Here is a 17,629-nt window from a genome sequence, read left to right on the forward strand (position 1 = left end):
GGTAACAATGACACATCTATGAAAACTCAGGTGAGAACGGATCTTGCTAGTAAGGGCTTGGATATTTTTACATCTTTGCAGATTAGGGAAATTATAGTTATATGATATGATAATGATATATAACATATTATTATCATAGATGACATGTTACATATATGATACTTATAATACTGGCTAAGGAGGTCTAGGAGCCATAACAAATACCTTTGAGAGCTCACAGAACACAAAGTGTTGTAAAAAACTTGAGGAAAGTGCTTATCTCAAAAAAAACCCAAGAGCAAAAGAATTAAACACAAAGTTCAGGAAATGGGGGAACATGTAAGAGATTAATAATAGGCAGTACAGACTTGGTCAGAACAAATCATAGCAAACTATTTAATTTTCATGAAAGGCTAAAATTTTCTATTAGGAGGAGAAGCAATCAATATGTTATATATTAACTCATTTACTATCTTAGAAGTAAGGCAGAGAAACCCAGTCCAGAGATAACTAGGTGTGCAAAACCATATTCAGAAGTTAATTACCAGCAGCTCACTCTCCAATTGGGAAGATAAATTGAGTCGGATTCCACTGGGAACTGTCTCAGGCACTGACCAAGTCATTAGTGAAAATACTGAATTATGGAATATGCAACATGCTTATTAAATGCATGGATGATTGAGCTGCAGGGGCTGCAAACTCCTTGGAAGCCAGGATTAGAATTTAGACTGATCTTGATAAACTGGAGAAGTGGTGCAGGAAAAAGAAAGAAGGTCAAGGTTCTACACCTAGGATGAAACAATCCACAGAGCACACTCAGGATGGAGAATAACCAGGAAGGCAAGATTTTGTAGAACAAGGTCTGCATACTAGATTGGGTTACAAGTGGAAAATAATTAACTGTATTCTCCTGTACAGCAGTGAGCAGAGTGAAGTTTCTAAAGAGGAATACCTTCTATAAAACAGGTAATCCTCTTACAGTCAGTGCTGGTAAGAATTTAGGCTGAAATACAGAACCTGCTATTGCTTTTCAAGTAATACACACACTAACTGAAGAGAGCCCATAGCAACAGTGAGAAGTTTAGAAAATGTGACTTATGGGGAAGGTTGAAAGAACTGAGCTTAAATAAGAGAAGTTTGGGGTAGGTGAAGACCATGGTAATGGTCTTCAAATATAAGCAGCAACTGCAGAGAGAAATACCACTGTGTATAGAGCAAGAAGCCATAGGCATAAAACACAGAAAGAGAAGTTTTCAAGCAATAAGGAGAGTTAAGCATTGGACTACATTGCCTAGGAATGTTGTGAAGTTCCACCTTAGCCTAAAGATTAAGAACGGTCTAGAGAAAGAAGTTAAAAGACATTTGACCAGAATGAGAATTATAGTTGATCCTGTCCTGGGCAAGATAAGGAACATGAACTCTTCAGGTCCCTTCCAGCACACATCACAGAATCACAGAATCGTCTAGGTTGGAAAAGACCTTGAAGATCATCCAGTCCAACCATTAACCTAACATTGACAGTTCCCAACTACACCATATCCCTCAGCACTATGTCAACCCAATTCTTAAACACCTCCAGGGATGGGGACTCCACCACCTCCCTGGGCAGCCCATTCCAACGCCTAACAACCCATTCTGTAAAGAAATGCTTCCTAATATCTAGTCTAAACCTTCCGTGGCGCAACTTGAGGCCATTACCTCTTGTCCTATCGCTTGTTACTTGGTTAAAGAGACTCATCCCCAGCTCTCTGCAACCTCCTTTCAGGTAGTTGTAGAGGGCGATGAGCTCTCCCCTCAGCCTCCTCTTCTCCAGACTAAACAACCCCAGTTCCCTCAGCCGCTCCTCGTACGACATGTGCTCCAGACCCTTCACCAGCTTCGTTGCCCTTCTCTGGACACGCTCGAGTAATTCAATGTCCTTTTTGTAGTGAGGGGCCCAAAACTGAACACAGTAATCGAGGTGTGGCCTCACCAGTGCATCCACTCATGTTACTTCAACAGTTCTAGTTTATTTTATGAAAATAACTTCCTCAAAGCATTTCAGTCATGGCTTCATCAAAAGCTGACCAGTCTACTGTTCAGATTCAAGAAAACATCTTCTCCCTTTACTGCTTTCCTTTTCAGATATTCATAAAAGCAACAATCAATTTACAGCTAGGAAGATAACAGTTCTGAACAGTGTTTTAAAGTATTAAAATGTGAAACAGCGGGAGACTGTATGTTGGTATCTATGTATAGTACTTCACTAATATTTATTTTGCAATTATATGGACTACCAGTTCTATAATAAGCTATCATCTCAGCTATGTCCTTCTGGGTGCAGATTACAGTGGCTGAAATCTTTCAAGCGAGGTCTGAATGCAGTATATATTTTAGGAAATGAGACTACTGTCGACAATAATGCCAACCACCAGCATGTTATGAATAGGTATATGCCTGCATATAGTCACTGTTCTTTGTGTAAATGTAAATAATAACCAAATATTCTCAAAACATCTTCTTTTTAGCCTCAGGTTTCCTCTTCTGGGAAGAGGACTTTCTGTAACAACAGGGCTCGGTTGTGGAAACTACTTGCTAGCCCTCAAATCTACTTGTCTTGGAACTGTATCAGCTGGTCTGCTGGAAGACATTTGATTCGACTGAATACAAAGAGGGAGCAGTAAAGATAATCCAGAGATCCCTGAGCTATGACTCCTTTACAGGAAAAGTACTTCAATAATTTCAGGAATTTTAAACAAGTTTAGAGTGTCGTAGGCAAACATCCAAGATACTATTAACTTGATGCAGACTGGAATGTAGGTGCCCTGGAAAATGCACTTCTTTCACTTCACCAAGTATTTCGTTGACAAGCTCCTCCAAACAAGGATTTTGGCAGTACTTTGCATTGCAAGCCTAGTACATCTTGGGCTGGTTTCTGACACTTCCTGTTGAGGGTCAAAAGTCTTTTAAGTTAGCGGATGAGTAGCAAAGTTTGATGGTGCAAACACAATACAATTCCAGACAAGCTGGGATCTTATGAAAAAAATCTGGGAAAATAATACTCCTATGTTTTAACCCTGAAGAGGAGAACAAACCTATTTTTATAAACTAAAAGTTCTAGTTTGTTGATACTATTAACACCCTTTTTTTTTTTTTAATTACTGTTGTTCAGGTTTTGCTGTTACTGAAAATTTTTTTGAGAGCAGTATTGCATCTTTCTCCTCCAGTATCAACTGAAGAAAATGAGTAGGCTATCTTCTGAATATAGGGCAAGTACAACAGCAAATGTAGTGTGTGCATGCCAGGGTTTGGAGTTAAACAGGTACTTTACAGGTAATGTCTAGGTCTTGCATTACACAGTATTATTTATTTAGTTTTCAGAAGTGTGACACCAGCTTCTTTTCACCTCTTCAAAGAGAACAGAAAGGTCAAATAACTCTCAGAACACTTGAACAGGGCTATTAACCTCTATGACTGACATAATGGCAGAAAAGCTGAAATAACACATCATGAAGAAACACAGGGCTAATTTTCAAAATGAACTGTCGTGAACTCAAGTCAGCACTGTCTTTTTCATTTCAAATGGTTATTTATCAGTGTTTAAAAGGATGCCTATAAGGCACCCATATTTACAGTGGTGTAATGTTTAAATGAGGACACAGTGCGCAAGCTAGAGAGGACATGCAATTAACTCTAGGGGAGCACAGAAGAAACAGGATGGAGAAGAGATTCTTATTGTATGATGCTTCTTTCTTATAAGGATAGTCTTAAAGATATGGAAAGATCTTGAGATTGTATATTTATTAGCGGGGTACCCATCGCTAATAAAAAATTGTGTACTCTGAGATCATGGGTACTTAAACTCTGCATGAAGTTACGTGGCTGCTGTGTACACTGTTGCAGCATGCTAAACATCCTGCAGCTGCCTCATATAAAGCAGGAGAAACCATTAAAAGAGGCTTTATAACTAAGTATAGGTAAAAACAGTTATTCCTTAGAACAGCTTCTACATTTGACTTTTTTCCTTATCTTTTTGCAAGATTATCTTTTCAAGTATACATTTTTAGAAAGGAGAAATGTATTTCTAGTCTTCAGACTCAATCTCCAGAATCTATGTTACATCATGGCAGATGTATATTTCTATTCAGATGTACAGAATATTTAATAATGTTGACATTTACATGGGCATGATCAGATTTCAACAGTTTGAGATGAAAGAAGAGATTAACAATAGTTTGAGATGAAAAGGCTATTTCCTGTCTCTTGCAGTTATTGTTTCAGGCTGTTTGTAAAGTACTGAAGAAAATAAAGTATCTTTAAAGTGGATATGTATTTTACAACTATCTCCAAACCTGCAAGTATGAGACACATGCTATTTTTATGACAAAACTGGTCCTAGAAGACAATTTTGCATGAAAAGATAGTATGGCAGTTCTGCAGCACGCAAAACTACAATGGTTATATACCTAGTAGTCATTACTGGTACTATCAAAGAACACCCTAATAGCCACACACAATCTAAACATTTTGATTTTGTATCTTAAACTTATTTTCTCACCTTAAACAGGGAAGAGAACACATGAAATGTATAAACTGCACAGGAACCATCAGAGTCGCACATGAGCTGGTTGATATGACTACGCCAGGCTTCTTCTGCATCATCACATGCTGCTGGCTGAAATGCAGCAAGGATGGCAGAAAAAAATGGTGACGGAGGAGGGGAGGTATTTCGATCAACATCTCCAAAACTGAAGGAGAAAAAAAAACCCTGTGATGAAAGGAGAATACCAAGAGCGTGGCAGATAAAATACACTATAAGAGAGAGATATAATAACAGGACCAATTACAGCACCTTTCTAAAAATATTAATGAACTTTCAAATTACTTTTGAAGGTTGGCAAGATGTTGGCTACAATGAGAAAAACCTCCAAATCAGAATCTCTATCTTCAGACCATTATAATCTATCTTCCTCCATCCCAGAATACCTGAATTGTTTTATTGCACCACCTTTTGGAGGAAGAAGGCTGAAACTCCACAGAAAGATAAAGCCCATAAGGAAAAACTCCTCTTCTAGGAAAAGTTGTTTTTAATAATGTATAGAAGAAGTACTGAAAAGAATCTCAGCATGTACAAACATTATATATACTGATCTGTTTGGTTTCCCCACAGTGTAATGGATTGGAGAAGAACCATCCCTTCTCCACACTGTTCTTAGGACAGAGCATTATTTTGACACTTCATGGTCAGTGAAACAGGCTGACTACCATTTTTAAAGGGTACTAAGCTACTTGATCTTGTATATTATTTTTGAGGATGGAGAAATACTTCCTATGGCTCCCAAGAACAGGAACTGTGATTCTGAACCATGTGGCACACAGAGAGCAGGCTTCTTTATATAGCCTCATTCCTCTCCTTTCCATAAATACAGGCTAACTGAATTCTAACACAGCATCCCGAATCTGAAGGAACTCCATAAGGCATGGAAAAATCTTGATGCCTTGCTGCAACATACACTGGGGTCCAGCCATGCTCACCAGCAGACTCGAGCGTACAGATGGGATTCTTGACAATATTGTGACTTCCCTGTGACCCGCAAGAAATCAGAAGCATAAATATATGGCTGATCTGTTGAACAGCTAACTAAAAAGTATTTCCATTACTGTGAATCTTTAAAAATCCTTTTTTTTTCCCTTGACTAAATATATTACATATATAATGACTAACTGATAGATGTATGTAAAAATCGTATCTTTTTTTCCTAGAAGGAAAATCTTGCAGGATTTTTGAACTGTGTGATAATCATGCAGATAATTAGGGCACTGTCTCCTCACTGCTCTAAACTCATGAGAATTTAATAAAATTCAAAACAGCCATTCCATTAACTAACACCTTGTTACCACTTTGTTGTACAGTGTAAAAGAACTTTTATGAATAATAGCATATAGAAGTACCTAGCAAGAGGAAATTGTTCCAGCCTGTCAACTTTCTCTTCAGTCTCTGTCATATCCAGACTAAGGCTATCACTGCATTCAAAAGCTCCAGGGAGTTCATTTGTAGACCCTGAAAGGTCATCCTCATGAACTGCTGTATCTTGTTCTTCATGTACAGCTTCAACCTAGGGGAGTGAATGATGATGTCTTAGAAAACAGCAAATGAATAAGTTAATTCCACTAATAAACAGAAAGCATTTAATGAAAAAAACCACTTGACATGTTAAATTGCACAGCTATAAAGCCACAGATTATAAATTACATGAATCAAGTCACACTTCTTCAAAAATGCTGTATTTGCTTAACTTGTTGTCTTGGATCAATATTATTTTTAAGGCATTTCTTCAACTTAATTTGTCTAGCAAAGAATTTCAGATTTCAATGCATTTGGCAACATAGCAGGGAAGTATTTTTTCAGGAAAAATGACAGGATTCTTGTTACTGTCAGGCTGTCCTTGTCACTTACCACTTTATAGTGTCCAAGAGTGTATTAAAGCCTCCCAAAATATATTGACAACAATCACTGTCTGGAAGACTATATGCATGTTTAGAATTGAGAATTATTTTTAGCATGTCATTTACATAATAACTTCCATTCAAGAGGAATCCAAAGCATTCTGCAGGCCATTAAAAGGATTAAGCTTCTATCATTTCTTTCCTTTTTCATCCATCAGCACCTAAAGCTCTTGATTTCTTTTTGAAACTCTCCAATTTCCCTTACATTTTTAGTCTGAACAAATTTTGTTTCAGTTTTAATCTTTTGACTTTTGTCTGCATCATCCATATCATTCTGCAAAGCAGTTCATGTAGGGATGACTGCAGTGGGTAGCTCAAACTCTTTATCTTTTCTGTTTGGGGTATCTCATAAGGTGTGTGTCTGTGCATATGTGCATACGCGGGAGAAATAGGGGAAAACTTTGTAGAGTAGGGCTGATGGTTGGACTCAATGATCCAAAGGGTCTTTTCCAACCTGAATGATTCTATGATTCTATACGTGCATGTACATACATGTGTTGGGAGATGATAGGGAGGGAAATCCATGGCAAGTGGAATTAAAAGAGAAAAGTGGCCCTCTGCAGGTTACCAGACCTGCTTGGATCTTACAGATAAACCCTGGAGATTTGCATTTCTAAAAATTAAACAAGACTTCTATCAGAAAGGACAGCATCAAAAATTAAGTAGGAGAAAGGTTTTTTTGGTTTGTTTTATTTTCTAAGCAAAGGGATAGGAATATTCCTGAGTCCAGGATGGATGAAATAAATCAGAGCACAAACCATCTTGAAAAGAGACATGAAACCTATATAGCTGAATTACCAGAAGAGGAAACAGAGCAGCTGGCAAGAAGCATAAATGTTGCCTGCTTCTTCAAGAAATAGTATTAACCACTTAAAAATATGAAATATTAGCTTGAAAGGACCACTGGTTTATTCACTGCAATGACAGTGTTTGTATGAGGAAAACACATTTTGATGGGACAGGGTAAGGGAGGAAGAAAGAGGAAGCAAACACCTCACAGCCACTGGCGTCCAATACGCTAAGAAGTATGGTTACTAGAAAAAAATATCTTTGAGGCAAAAAACATTAAGAAGGCATTCTGTGTAAAGTTTATCAATTCAAACATCTTTGTAACACTGGCAAATCCCTGTCAACTTAAGTTATGTATTTCACAAATATCAAACCTGTCTCAGGACTAGCTGAATTTGCCTGTCAATCCCACAAGAAACTCCTGTGATTTTACATTCTTTATTTCCAAAGCTTTTCATTTTTTGATGAACATTTGCACATGGATATTGGGACATTAAAGAAATTTTCACAGTAAAGATTCTAAAACCCCAGGCATAGATGAAACTCATGAACTGTGATTTGCAATTCTTAATGTATCTACCAATATCTACTGCAGCTGGATGCATGAGATTAGCTGCAGTCACCACCTGCAAATGTATCTGTTCTGACTGCAGCTTCCTGACCTGAAATTCTGTCAACTTTTGCTGCTTATGGTTGTTACATGGTAACTTGTCTATGAACAGTTGTTTTGACAAATGATAATGAGTTTACCTTTTCCACAACCATTATTTTGAGAGGTTCCCCTCCTTTCCTATCCTTACCCACATTTCCCTCCTCCTGACCTTTCTTCCTCCTGGGGAGGTTTCTGACACAATTTGTTCAATATTCAGCACAATTCCAACCTCCTTTTCTATCTTCACTAGAAGTTTCCATTACTTCGGTTATATGTAGTGCTAGCAGTGCTGTACCAATTTTTTGTGTGGTTGCATTTGGAGGGGACCAAGGGCACGAACACAAGACGTATTCTTCCCCTGCCCTATTCTCTTACGCTGCTCTTTCTGCAGAAGTCACCAATTTAGACATGACAGAGAAAGCTTTACTGGTAAGGCAACAGTGTCCTAAAGACACTAACCCACACACACATCCTGCCCCAGATTATATTTTACAGAGACATTGAGAGCAGTAGGTTCACCTGATCTCCCACAAAGAAGTATTATCAAAGAGAATATTAAAGAAATTGCCCCCACACTGATAATAACTTACCTTACTCTACGTTCAACTTCTGATACAATTGTCTGAAATAAACTGTGCTGATCATGGTTGTTGTAACCTTGCAAATCCTGCCTCCCCACCCTCCAAAGATGGCTTAATACTGTGGTCATGAATTTAAAATTTCTGAGTGTCTGCCAAAAGGCAAGAACTGAATCCAGTGCACAAAACTGTACAATAGGTTCCCACATTCAAAAAAATCTCAGAGAATACACGCATACACCCACCACATGAGTTGGCATATCATTCTTTTAAATCAGCATGAAGAACAAAAGAATATTCCTTTAGGATTGTAACTTGTAGCCAGTTCATGAATTTGTCTCCCAATGAGCTTCTAGTATCTTGGTGCATATGTAGTGTTATATACTTAAGAAACAATAAAAACTTTTAATGAAGAAAGTATAAGTAGAAAGTAAAGGGTATCAATGTGCAGGAGCATATGAATGTGTTGTACTATGCCATTACACATTAGGAGTCAGAAAGTACTTGCTTTCATAGATCAAATCCTTCATGAAAGCATAGGTAAAATAAACTTGTAAAAGTGTTATGCAAAATACAGTCCAGTTGGAAAAGAAAGTAAAAATGTATTCACCTTGGATTCTTCAGACACTTGGAGATTATTCATATCAGGTAAAGCCACATCAAAGCTGGATGTTCCTATATTAAAATGATGAGGGTCTGCTGAGGTTGTGTCACATGATGTAGAAAGCGAGTCAATATGATTTGTATCCTCAGATGGGGAAAGAGTTATAATCTGTTTAAAAGATAACAAAAGCAAAGAAGAACTGAGTATACAGGCTACCCTACCACACATGGCTTTTATGAACATGCAAAGCAGACCCTGTCTTAAAGGGCAGTGACAGTGGCTCTCTTAGTTTGTACATGCAGGCATATTGTAACCCTTTCAATGTTTCTGTCACAAAAATTGTATGCAAACATCCCAGAAGTGAACAATGAAAAACTGACACAGTTTACCAAACTGGAATCTTGTCCCATTTCTTTAAGTATTAGTTACTACTGGCCATTTGTGCAAAATTGTGACATAGTAATTTATGGAAAAAAGGACAAATAATCAGATCTGATGTTTCCTGTGTTTTGAACTATGCATTAAAATTCCTGTTCACCTCTGCAAATAAGGGAAAATCAAGTAGTGACAAAACACCACACCGAGTGCCACCCTCGAATTTCAGCTTATTAGATTGCACCTGGGTGAGAGGAAACTAAAAGCCGAGCTTATTTAAAAACACAACCCTATCTTTTCTTAAATTGTGAGTTTGCAACTTACTAGGTCTGAGTTCTCCAAGATTTGGCTGGTGGTCAGGTCCTCCTCCTCGGATGACTCATCGGAGTCCTCATGGTTCATTTTGTTCAGGCTGGGCGTGCTCCCTGAGAGCTGGCTCTCTTCCAGCAGCTGCATGTCACACTTGTCCAGGCTATCCAGGGACCGTCTGCGTACTCCCCAGTTGAAGTTGTCCATGCTCTCACCCTGAAATCAGATATAGGGTCAGCTTCCTTGACTGGAAATCCATTGTATACAAACCACTAATCATTAGATCAAAGTTAGCTCAAGAAATATTTTTACGTAAAAATACAATACAAACTTGATATATGCATTATTTTGTTTGTTCACCTGGAGATAAGAGCAGAAGCATGGAAATGACAGTTAAATGAAGATTCATACTGTTCAGCATTAGGTGTCTTTCATGCATTTGCTGATTTAAAAATTTGTTTTTGTAAGTCCACATATACACACACCTCAATACCACTAGAGCAATGACAGGCAAAAGAAAAGTTTAGAAGCAATTTTAAAGGATTTTTCAATGAGGTTTAAAAGTATTAGGAGGCTAGTTCATAACAACGGTTCAACTGCGAAACATGTTAAAGATTTTAGACTCTTTGCATTATATACATAACCATAATGATGAGTAGATTTGCACAAACCCTTCATTTACACACAAAATGTAATCGCTAAAGCAGCACACCTTTTTAAACTTTTATTCTAGGCCCATATTGCTTATTTTTGTAACTTGAATTTGTTTGAATTATTTGAAACTATACTTTGAGAATAACCTGATTAGCATTGCCTGAGATTTCACATTTTAAAAACAACGGTCAAATAGACCAAATATTTTATATTGACTTTCAGTTCTGATCCTGCAAGCAGTTACATAAAACCAAGTGCATTAAGCAAATTGCATAACTTTTGTTAGGATGGTGAAATGATCCAAAGATCACATGGTTTCCTTCATGTATAAAAATTAGTTTTCCACCATTTTCCAACCTGTTTAATTTCTGTATTTTCCAGTGGACTGTATCCTTTTCCCTAATTGCACTAATTCTCTCGCTCCCTTCTTGAAGACTAGCCAGGCTCCTCTTTGGCAAATGCAGGAGCATGTCCACAACTGCTCATGGACCCGCAGAGGCCAAAGGGGCCTTACACAGCATGAAGGGCCTACCCAGAAGTATCCAGTTGCAATTTTGGGTACTTTATCTACGTGAAAGCCCTCAACCTTACCTCAACGTGGGAAGGAAATTTATAGAGAAAAATGTTTCTTTTTAAGGTTTAGGGCTGACTGTTTAAACAACTCTCTAAGATGCAGCACTCTTAAACAAGCAAACCAATTGCTGAATATGCAAGTTGACAGTGATCTTTTAAATATAAACTTGACAAAAATTTAGTTCTGCCTAAAAAAATAATAAATATTATTATCAAATCACTGATTATGAGTATGTCCTGGGCTTATGCAGATTAAAATTATGTGCAATCATAGAGAAAGAGGTCTGAGTTCAGTAAGGTCCCTTAAGCAGATTTGTAATTTTAAACACTTGAGTAGTCCCCTTTCAGGACTACTCAGACATTTACTGAATGGGGACTAAACTGCATAAAGCACAATTAATTCAATTGCAATCTTACCTCCTTAACAATCAACAAACTTGCACAAACATATCTTATTTTGCATTACTGCCCTTTAATGAAATGGACTGTGGAATATGATTAGAAAGAAGGAACGTTCAGTTTTAATGGTTGGACTAGATGATCTTCAAGGTCCTTTCCAACCTAGTTGATTCTGTGATTCATGACACTAAGTTCACAGTTCACAAACAAATAGGCAAAAAGAAAAAAAAATATTTTTTAGGAAAAAGGCAATCCAGAAATGCAATAACTGTAATCCACAGGAACATTCAGAACTAAGGAATGACTATATTCAAGAGCAAATGAACATGAAATTGTTATGAAACCTGACACATTGTTGGAAGAACCCTGTATTTTCATCCTGGGACTAGGATCGTATGGTAGTTTTGTGTGACAAGAGAACAGAACACATCTAAGATTTAAGAAATTAGGTCTCTTTAAGTCATAAAAATGACTATTCAGTTTGCAGGGATTTATTTTAACAAATTCTTTGGTTGTTCATCCTCCCCCACAAAGGCTGGAGGACACATGCAGTAATGAGACATCCTCCACAAACACATCAGTTACTGAACTAACAAATGATAAAATGACATAAATAAGCAAGCAAGCAAAGATGACCATCACCACACCATGATCCTCATGATGCCTAGTACTGCAACCAGTAAACTTTGCAGCCCATGTCTATGGGAATATTTATTGTTGCAGTTTTATTATGCAATGTCTTAAAGAAGGAAGATAGCAAAAAAGAAGAAAAATGGTAAGGGACACTTCCAGGGCATGCAGTTAGAAGGGGGAGTGAATTAGAAGTGAGGGAAAAGGGTAAGAGAGATGAAACACAGTACCCACAGTATTTGGGTTAGCGTAAGCTTGCTACAGGGGCACCCAGAATCATACTGAATTTAAACAAGAGGTCAACACATGTCTACAAAGATGGAATTTATTTCATAGTCTGTTAAGCAATCTTTCTTTCACAGTTAACAAGAAGGAGGGAAGATGTATCTCAGAGGCTGTTCTTTTTTATCTACAGCGGGAGAAAAGCTATCTCCTATCTGAAAAGCCACCAGTAACAAATATCAATTCAAAAGAAAACAGTTACATATTATAAAAGTGTCTGGCCAGCAGAGAACACACAGAAATTCCCACAATCACCACCCTCTGGTAAAGGAGTGGACGTGCCCTTGCAGCCTCTTTAAACCTTACGACAACCCAGGGAAAAAGGAGAGACACAGAAAGGGCAGTAAAAAGCAAAGTAACCCTATGCGTGGGAGAGCAGCATAGTTCCTCCATAGAGCTAGTAAGAATCACGCAACACTTCTTTCACACAAATTGTTATCCTTACTGTATTGACAAAGTATGCAAAGTTAATGGAGTCACACCAATATTGTAGGGTATAGGCAAAAGTATTGTGGAACTCCATAGTAAGGCACTACTTCCATATGGTTGTTATCTTTTAGAGAACAGGCATTTTGAGACAAATATTTTTTGAGAGTTGTGTTTGCATTATAACTGATGTACAAACAATCAGAAACAAATATGCAAAATACTATTGTTGCTGATTTTTGTATAATTTGTACAACTCATCACAGTTCTCTGTCAGTTCAGTTCTCTCTATACATTGATAAACTGCAAGTTTAGGTCCCAAACTGGCAACCACTGATGCTCCTTTTCAGTTTCCTTCACAGGGTAAATGAGTCCAGCAAAGTTGGTATACAGTTGAATTAAGCTGTGTGAATTAATTTATTTAGTCAATTAAATTCAGGCTGGTAGGCAATGATGTAAACTTTCTGGAGATCTCAGGTATCAGCTCTAGCAAGATGCTAACAGGAGCCAATATACCACAACTGAAAAGCTGGAAATTATATATAATTTTCCCATGGAAACAAATGGCCTAAACTTTATTATATTATAAATAATGAAGTTCTTCTTTTGTTTCTACATATTATTATGCACAAAGATACCAAAAGAAAAAATGGCTCAATTTGAAAAAGTTCTGATACTAGATTAAGGTATTTTAAAATTTGTGAAGACTGTTGAACATGTCAAAACCAAACTCAAATTGAAGCAGAATTTTTGAAAAAGACCTCAAAAATATTTCTAATACAAGATAAAAAATGAAGCACCTGTCAAAAGTGCAAGCATGCACACACCAACCCACCTATGCACACACCGAAAGGGGGGAGGGCAACAACAAAACTATGATGTTATTCTATAATACAAATTTGCAAGAAGGCATAACATATGCTGGCACATCTGAGTTCAAGTAGCATTCTTACCTGAAGTTCCTGGGTAGCAGATATAACAGATAGAAAAACAAATAGAAAGAATCTATGTAAAATTACTGTATTAAAGACATCATAGACAAACATTTGCCTACAACTTTAACTAATATTATGACAGAAACTTCAAGTCTTCAGTCTACCTTTTAAGTTTGAAAATAACCATTACATGCTTTCACATCTTTATGAAGTTTCAAACAAGTACATCTTGTGGTATGGGGATGATACAAGCATCCCTGGCCTGTTTGAATCATAAGGGCTTTTTGGCAAGACTGTTTGTGCTCTTGCTAGCTTAAGTTTTCTAACACTGTTTTATTCATGTTTATGAATATATCAAATTCAGACTTGAAGTAAATGATACAGTTTCAACTCAGTCATTAGAGAAGTAGCCTCTTACACCAGGTTTGAATTTGGCTGAAGTATTTATTTATTTAAAACAGTAGTAAGTCAGTCTGGACTAAACCTTGGGATGCAAGGTCTCAGATCCATGGCAATTTGAAAACTGTATTAAGTAAAAGACTACATTTTTCATTTTACTTCACATAAAACTAGAGAAGCTTAGTATCTGTTCCACGACCAACTTAAGACAATTAGTGTATTGATTCATTTAGGCCTCAGTCTTGAAGTTAGCCACATGTATAAAACAAATCTTTGCAGGGCCACAGTCCATGAAGGTAAACTCATTTTGATAGCAATTGTTCTACACAATCATATAGAATCTGGTATTAACTGGTGAAGAGAAAGAAGAAATTCCTGAATTTCACTGGACAAAAAATTATCATGTGATATTTAGTCAAAATTGCAGTCCCAAGTCCTTGTAATATCTTGAAAGCATTTAAGACACAGAAATTATTGCAGCCAGTATACTTTTTGACAAACAACCTGGCATTGCTGTTTTATCATTTATCACTGTTTGGAACATTAAAGCTCCTTCATAATATTTGGCTAATGTATTTTCAACCATTGATGCCAACTGCTTTTTTTGGTTTGGTTTGGTTTGGTTTGGTTTTTTTTTAGCAAAGTCATGGGCAGCTGTGAGCCAAAATTACTATATTTTGATACAGAGATTCCTGACTTGGAAAATAAGGACTCTGTGAAATCTCTTTCTATTCCTTCATCCTTTCTCTTCACTGGAAGAAAAATAAAATTCAGATGTACATGAGTTCATACCTGGGGGGTCTGTTTACCTAAAAATTATTTTGTTACTGTAATTCAACTAGGGAGGAAACTGATTAGTTCTTCTTGTACACATGTTCTTCTCAGGGCTAAGAGTGATGTCTGAGAGAATTCATATTAAAATCGAGTCCAGATTATGACAAGACAATTTATTAAGCTGTTAGGTTTGCTGAATATCTGCACCTTAAGTACTTCAAGAGAGTTAACAATTTCTAAAATTTTAAATAGCAACACAATTGTTAGACTTGTTTGGCAATGGATATTCATTTTTGGCCTTTTCCACCCAAAAAGAAAGAAATACTCCAAGTTTGATATAAGCAAGGTTAAAGGGTGTAGCCCCCCAAAATTCAGCAGTTCAACTTTTTCCCTTCAGCAGTTTCAGCTCAAGGTGAGCTGACAGGCTTCACCTGTTGAGACTTGATCTGGGCCCTCAGGGTTCTGTTTAGCTCCTGCATGAAATGATGAAATCACAGACACCTAAGCAGAGTGGAAGGTAAATCTCTCTAAGCATTAGTGATTTCATCAGCAGTTGCAGGAGTAACGACAGCCTGAAGGCCTGAATTCATGTTTTGGAGGGTTACTCTTGAACCAAGAGATTTGGAACAATTTCATTTTATAGGTTTTTAATCAGCAAATATATTTTTGTTAACAATTTAGACCTTTAAAAATTGTACTTAAAATAAATTCACTTAAAAGTAAATTCACTGAAAAGGTACTAGAACAGACGCTTTATCTTCCAGTAACAGTTCTGCAGTGTTTCCTAAAGTAGATTTGGAAAGGAAGGGTGTGGTACCCTTTTACTGTTATGCTACTGAAAGAAACACTAAGTGAACATTATAAATAATCTGAACTCAAAACTAAGTTTATAGTTATACAGTTAAAGTTTTATGTTACAAGAAGAGTATAGTGTTTAGTAGAAAGAATAACAAACTGTTTTAACAGAAAAGATGTTTCAGAAAAAATATACTGTACCTCCCCATCTTCCAGCTCAACATCTAGGAAATCAAAGTCCCTAAAGACTCTGAATTGTTGTTCACTGTTTGAATCATCCATGTTCTCCTGCTCCCTTGTTCCGTCTTCTGAAGACACCAAGCTCGTCTGGTGCTCAATCAGATCCAAATCACCACAGGAAGAAAAAATTACCTACAATTCAAAGGATTTCTGTTGTAACAAACTGTTCCCTCTGGTTGTTTCTTCCTAAAAGCTGTAATTGCTTATTCGGAAGACTGTATTTCCAGTACACACCTAATTCCTTCACCGAGTATTTTTAGAACACTCTTTATTATTTATGTTGGACAGGTGCCTTCAGATTAAACTTGTACAAAGAAACAACTTCATATTGCAGGAACGCGTCCAAGAATATTACAGCTACCTCCTAATGGCTGCAGACTGATGTTGCCTGGATGTTTATATACATTTATAGGAGCAAAATTCAGAGAACTTAGCAAAGAAAATACTGTCAAGGGAATGAGATAGTAAATTCATCAAAAAATCTCTAGTTAAAAATGGTGTTCAAAAATATGACAAGATTAGAAAATAAAACAAGCTGCAATTTTTCCTTTCCTACTAAAAATAATTATATCTGCAACTCAGTTACAAAAATGCAACATCCCTGTCTTGCAGAAGTGAAGGAACTGTTTGCCATAATACAAGTGGCATACAACATATCCAGAAAACATTCAGAAATTTTCCTGTCTCCATAGAAAATACTTAGTAACTATTTTAAGAGCTTCCTACCCTGAATGATCTATTGCCCATTTCCTGGCACCAGATAAAATTAATTTTTAAAGAGTAACATTAGAACAGCTATCTAATGGAAAAATCAGACACCCTCCCCCTCCAGTTTTACTTCTGTAATTTAATTTTTTACTTTATAAAGGCTCTAGATTGGTAATACCAGAGGTTGTTACTCTCCACTCACTGAGATGGCGTAAGTAAAACCTACATCACAGATCTCTCACAGAAAAACTGTATGTAGCTCTGTAAGTAAATCATCTTTAAGTGAGAGGGCCATTCACTCACTGGTGTATATGCTGACAAATGCAGCATGGGCCAACACAAATGACAGTGATAGTAATGTGACATGAAACTTTGCAAATCAGGTCATCAACTCTGGGAAACAAAGTTCTTTTTAAATTTTAGGACACAATGAAACAAAGAAATGGTCAATACAAGGCTACTTACTGAAGGGTTTTTACTCAGCCCAACTTCCTGACCACATAGAGAAAGGACATGCACCAGCTTTTCCTTTGTTCTTTTCTAGAAAAGAAGATGTTTCTCAATTGAGTCTTTTTTTAACCACCCATTCTCCTGGTGGCTAGAAACATATATTAAGGATTTTTAATTAGGAGGAACCAAAGAATTAGTCATTAAGTGCTCTAAGGGTTGCTTTCAGAGTAACTATGCATACAAGGAAACATAAAAATAGCTGTTAATGATTTTGGTGTTTATTATTTTTTAATTAGCCTATTAATTCTGTTGAGCATAATAAGGAAACATTGGATTGTGTGGACAGTTCAGAAGATTAAAATTAAGCACATGCATAATTATTTTTTGCAGAATTGGGCCTCAGTCACTGCTATATAATCTGCTATATTTAAAAAAAAGAGCAATAAATAAATTTATTCTGCATGGTTTTATTTTAACTGGCAGATAACCAAAAATCAATAAGGTAACCAAACATCACTTCTAGAAAAAGTTTTCCAAGGAATTCTTTTTACCGGATTTCCCAGGAAAACAACACTTAGAAAGCTGCACATGC

General features: G+C 36.8%; 1 protein-coding gene across 5 annotated transcripts in view; it reads right to left on the bottom strand.

Moving 5' to 3' along the window:
• Positions 1-17,629, bottom strand: part of FRY (FRY microtubule binding protein) — a 217,630-nt gene that overhangs the window by 17,810 nt on the left and 182,191 nt on the right. For all 5 annotated transcript variants that reach the window (XM_074859862.1, XM_074859864.1, XM_074859861.1 and 2 more), the window contains 6 exons: positions 17,053-17,127; positions 15,841-16,011; positions 9,788-9,988; positions 9,095-9,256; positions 5,911-6,074; positions 4,517-4,706 (listed from right to left, as the gene is read on the bottom strand). In XM_074859862.1, coding sequence (XP_074715963.1) covers positions 4,517-4,706; positions 5,911-6,074; positions 9,095-9,256; positions 9,788-9,988; positions 15,841-16,011; positions 17,053-17,127 — 963 coding nt within the window. The remainder of the gene's footprint in view (positions 1-4,516; positions 4,707-5,910; positions 6,075-9,094; positions 9,257-9,787; positions 9,989-15,840; positions 16,012-17,052; positions 17,128-17,629) is intronic.

Source organism: Strix uralensis, chromosome 2 (genome assembly GCF_047716275.1).
Source record: "Strix uralensis isolate ZFMK-TIS-50842 chromosome 2, bStrUra1, whole genome shotgun sequence".
Lineage (NCBI taxonomy): Eukaryota > Metazoa > Chordata > Aves > Strigiformes > Strigidae > Strix > Strix uralensis.